General features: G+C 43.5%; 1 protein-coding gene across 1 annotated transcript in view; it reads right to left on the reverse strand.

The window, feature by feature from the left end:
* The window catches only part of npr1a (natriuretic peptide receptor 1a), a 44,955-nt gene that overhangs the window by 28,970 nt on the left and 10,985 nt on the right, over positions 1-5,000 (reverse strand). Inside the window, exon 7 of the mRNA XM_080044939.1 lies at positions 147-337. Coding sequence (XP_079901065.1) covers positions 147-337 — 191 coding nt within the window. The remainder of the gene's footprint in view (positions 1-146; positions 338-5,000) is intronic.

The following is a 5,000-nucleotide window of genomic DNA, read 5'->3' on the forward strand; positions in this document are numbered from 1 at the left end:
CTGGAGGCTAGATTGATGACTACAGTGTGTGTGTGTGTGTGTGTGTGTGTGCGTGTGTGTGTCTGTCTGTCAGTCTGTGTGTCTGTCTGTCTGTCTGTCTGTCTGTCTGTCTGTCTGTCTGTCTGTCTGTCTGTCTGTCTGTTTACCCTGAAGGCTTGTCTTGCTGCGTAGTCGTCCCTGTCTCCTCTTAGCCAGGGCCTGACTTGGCCCCGCCCCCCCAAACCGTCGGCAAATAAATCAATGAAGAAGAAAACGTAGTCCTCCATCTGGACCCCCTCGCTCCAGAAGGCCACCATGAGGGAGCGGAAGATATCCCACGAACAACACAGGTACACCACTGAAGAAGAGAGGGAGAGAGGGTTAGACAGATAGATAGATAGATAGATAGATAGATAGATAGATAGATAGATAGATAGATAGATAGATAGATAGATAGATAGATAGATAGATAGATAGATAGATAGATAGATAGATAGATAGATAGATAGATAGATAGATAGATAGATAGATAGATAGATACAGTATCTCACAAAAGTGAGTACACCCCTAACATTTCTTCAAATATTTCATTATATCTTTCCATGCGACAACACTGAATAAATGACACTTTGATACAATGTCAAGTAGTCAGTGTACAGCTTGTATAACAGTGTAAATTTACTGTCCCCTCAAAATAACTCGACACACAGCCATTAATGTCTAAACTGTTGGCAACAAAAGTGAGTACACCCCTAAGAAAACATTTCCAAATTGGGCCCAAAGTGTCAATATTTTGTTTTGCCAACATTATTTTCTAGCACTGCCTTAACCCTCTTGGGCATGTAGTTCACTAGAGCTTCACAGGTTGCAACTGGAACCCTCTTCTACCCATTCATGACGACATCAAGGAGCTGGTGGATATTAGAGTCCTTGCGCTCCTCCACCTTCTGTTTGAGGATGCCCCAAAGATGCTCAATAGGGTTTAAGACTGGAGACATGCTTGGCCAGTCCATAACCTTTACCCTCAGTTTCTTTAGCAAGCCAGTGGTCGTTCGGAGGGGTGTTTGGGGTCGTTATCATGTTGCAGTACTGCCCTGCGGCCCAGTTTATGAAGGGAGGGGATCATGCTCTGCTTCAGTATGTCACAGTACATGTTAATAATAATTCTTTATTTCAGACCCAGGGGGATCCATATCAACACAAACAACATAAACAAATACACAAACACAGAGTAAAAAATACACAGCCTTTCACAATATTCAGTGCCAAGCATACAGACATGATCGCCAATGGTTCCACAGTCTGGAAGAAAATCTGACCGAACTGCATAGAGGGTTGGCCAAAACTGCAATTAAGTTATTTTCAGACTCAGATGCCCTACACATAAATCCATGCATCAGGCCACGTAACACAGCAGAGCAGGTAGGGACCCCAACACTTACAAACATTTGGCTTGCACTGGAGCTTCTTGGAGCTCTCAGCAGTAGCCTCATGCTATCATTATAGGCCACTGTAAGCTTTCTAATGCTGCCTTGTTTATAACGACACCACAGGTGGGCAGTATACAGCGGCGTACAATACGCTCTAAAGAGTGAGATTTTGACAGGTACAGAGCACATACTAAACTTACGGCAGAGCATGTTCGCTTGTGCATACAGCTTCCGACGCTGCCTATAGATATCATTGTCATCAGACAGGTCATTAGACATAATATGGCCCAAGTATGTAATTTCACTGCACACACTGAGTGCAGTGCCAGACAGATAGAAGTCAGGGAAGGTTGACTGTCTGTCTCCTCTGCTTCTGACAATCATGATCTTACTCTTTTTTGCGTTGTATTTTATGTCAAAATCATCACCATACTGTGTGCATACTCTCAGAAGCTGTTGTAGACCAGCACTATATGGGCTAAAGATGACCAGATCATCTGCGTACATAAGGTGGTTAATGAGTGAGTCCCCAATCCTACAGCCTGTACCAGATGCATTTAAAATCAAAGACAAGTCATTCATATACATATTAAAAAGAAAAGGAGACAAAATTCCGCCCTGGCGAACACCATTGGTAACATGGAAGGGATCAGATGTTACACTCCCCCATCTCACCCTCATTGCCTGATGCGAGTACCAATAGACCAAGATTCTAATTAAAAAACCAGGGACCCCACTTTTAGACAATTTTAAAAACAATTTCCCATGATTAACACGATCAAAAGCTTTAGAAGCATCAATAAAACACATGAACATTGTGGAATTTTGCCTATTATATTTATCTAAAATTTCCTTTAGTGCAAAAATACATAAATCAGTACCATGCTTTCTTTTAAAACCAAATTGGTGGTCAGTAGACAGGACATACCTCTCAAGTCTACTCAGTAGAACTGTCTCCAGCACTTTGGACATGACACTGGCCAAAGCTATTGGCCTGTAATTATCAGAGCTGTTTAGCTTCCCCACTTTATCTTTTATCACTGGTACTAGCACAACAGAGAGCATAGAATCTGGTAACACTCCATGAACAAAAAGGCCTGTGAAACATAGAGCCACCAGAGGGTATAGTTTCTTACTGGCAAGTTTAACATGTTCAGCTGTAATATCATCCTGACCACAGGCCTTGTTATCTCTTAACTTCAATATTGCTTCATGGACTTCAGCAGCAGTGACAATAACATCATCATTAAAATATACACTATCCACTACAAACATATTACCTTTTACACAGTTTAACAGTTCATAGTATTGTTTCCGTCATAACTGTGAAATTTCATCAGGACCACTCACACCATCTATATTAGATGGAAGAGATTTTTTGCAATTATTGATAGTTTTTATTTCTTTCCAGAAGTCATTAACATTATTTTTTTGCAGCTTCCTTGCCAGTGAATCTGACCTCATAGTGTTTTCATTTCTTTTGATATAGCGAAGTGCATTTTTAAATCTAGCATTAGTGCATTTTTTATTTTCAAATAAAGGGCCATGCCTGCTTTTGCCTGACTCAGCCCATTCTTTAAAAGCATTTCGGGCCTCTGCATGGAGCTCTTCTACATGGTCCTTCCAACCTGGCTTAGCATTGAACACTTTAGTCCTATGTTTATATAGTGGCCTGCTCGAAATTTTAAGAGACTCCACAATTGCTTCATACAAAGAACATAACTCTTTACAATGTTGATCATCTTTACAGTTCATATCCCGACACCATAAGGCATCTCTTGGTACCTGAATATTACACAGCAAAGCATCAGTATCACTAACATATTTATTGAGATCTGTGCTAGACAGTTTTGTCCAATCTATTTTTCTTACATCAATGCCTTTATCCACAGGCAACAACACAGGTAAATTGCCAGTGTTCAAGACCATGTGAAAGGGTATATGGTCCGTAGTAGCCAAATCATAGTCAATCTTCATAATGTCAATGGAGTCATGGGCATCCACTGTACAAAGGCAGTGATCTAGCCACGAAGTAGAGTGCCAGGCCTCGCTGATATAGGTATAACTATCATTTGGCAATAGTAATTTACTTGATAAAATCAATCCACTGTCTGAACTAAACTGAGCCAAATGTTTACCAAATAAAGAGTTGGCATCAGTTACATCAGCATTCATGTCACCAATAACATATATGCAGGTAGAAGGATTGTCCTGAATAAAAGACATGATGAATGCCAATCTACTGAGGTACTCATCCTCATTTTTCATGCACTCATATGGCGTATAGACATTTAAAATCATTATTTTCTTATCATTACAACACAGCTCAATTCCAATTGCCCAGTCAACTCCCAGTCGTATAACATTAACCAACTGGTCATATTTTTTATTCCACATGGTGGCCACGCCCCCTGGGATCCTCCCCCGGACGACTTTAGCGCTCAAGTCAGTTGTTGATTCACCTGCCCCATGAAAGTCCCTATGTATAGAATTTAGTCCTCCCAGGTCTTGTTTAGCCAGGAACGTCTCCTGAACACACAAAATGTCACATCTCTCCATCAGTTTGTCCACAACAACACGGCGTGATTTATCAGTTTCACTGTGGCCAACACGCAGTCCACGCGCATTGTAAGATACGACACAGATGTTCATAGTAAGGTTCATTCATATCCCAGCAGCTACTAATGCAGACCGGCTCTCGTGTGGAGCTACAGGTGTACGTACCATGGCAATTCAGTTCACTCCCCCCCTCACCAACAACCTTGGGTACACGGGCCTCATAATAGCGGCGAACATAAGTCCCCTCGGGCCAGAGTTTTGGATCATACATATCAGCAACATTGTTACATTCAGCGGTGATGTGAAAAGAGCCATACCTGCTGCGGGCCGACTCAATCTTTCGACACGTCACTGTTTTAGCCTCCAACTTCTCCGTTAAATAGTCACGCAGCGTGTCTGCATCCAGAGTGGGAGAAAACCTAGTGGCAAACACATTCACCAGCTTTGTTTTCACCACTCCAATGTTACTCTCAGTGCCAGTTCCAATTATTCCATCATTCCTTTGCTCACGTTTAAAGTGAGCTGGCTTGTTGCGGGGTTTCGGTGGCACATTTGCTTTAAGGGACCCCAACTTTTTGCGACCTTTTTTCACAGCAGCGCTCCACTGTGGGGACTGTGGCTGTGATCGTGGCGATGTGACTTCCACATCCAGTAGCTCCTGCTGTTGAGTGGAGCCCACCAGCCCCTTCCAGTCTACCCGTGAGGTGCTGGCGATCTCGCCGGTATGCCTATTCAGTCCCAGGAGACGCGACTTAACAGTTGGAGACGTTGTTGACTCCTCAGGGCGCACGGGGGCCGATAGCCCCCGCACGGTGCCAGCAGCCCCAGGGTCGTAGTCCGATGTACGGTGCGTCTCCACCGCTGCCACTCGGCGATCCATGGCCGTAACAATTGTCCCCAAGTTCTCACTCACATCTGCCTGAGTATCCAATGCCTTTCTCAGGCCAGAGACTTGTTGGCTCAGCTGCTCCACTCGGCTAAGCAGAGCCGAGACGTCCATATTGCCGAACCCGACAGGTGGCAGTTCATCCA

The sequence above is a fragment of the Ammodytes marinus genome (assembly GCF_949987685.1).
Source record: "Ammodytes marinus genome assembly, chromosome: 17".
Taxonomy (NCBI): Eukaryota; Metazoa; Chordata; class Actinopteri; order Uranoscopiformes; family Ammodytidae; genus Ammodytes; species Ammodytes marinus.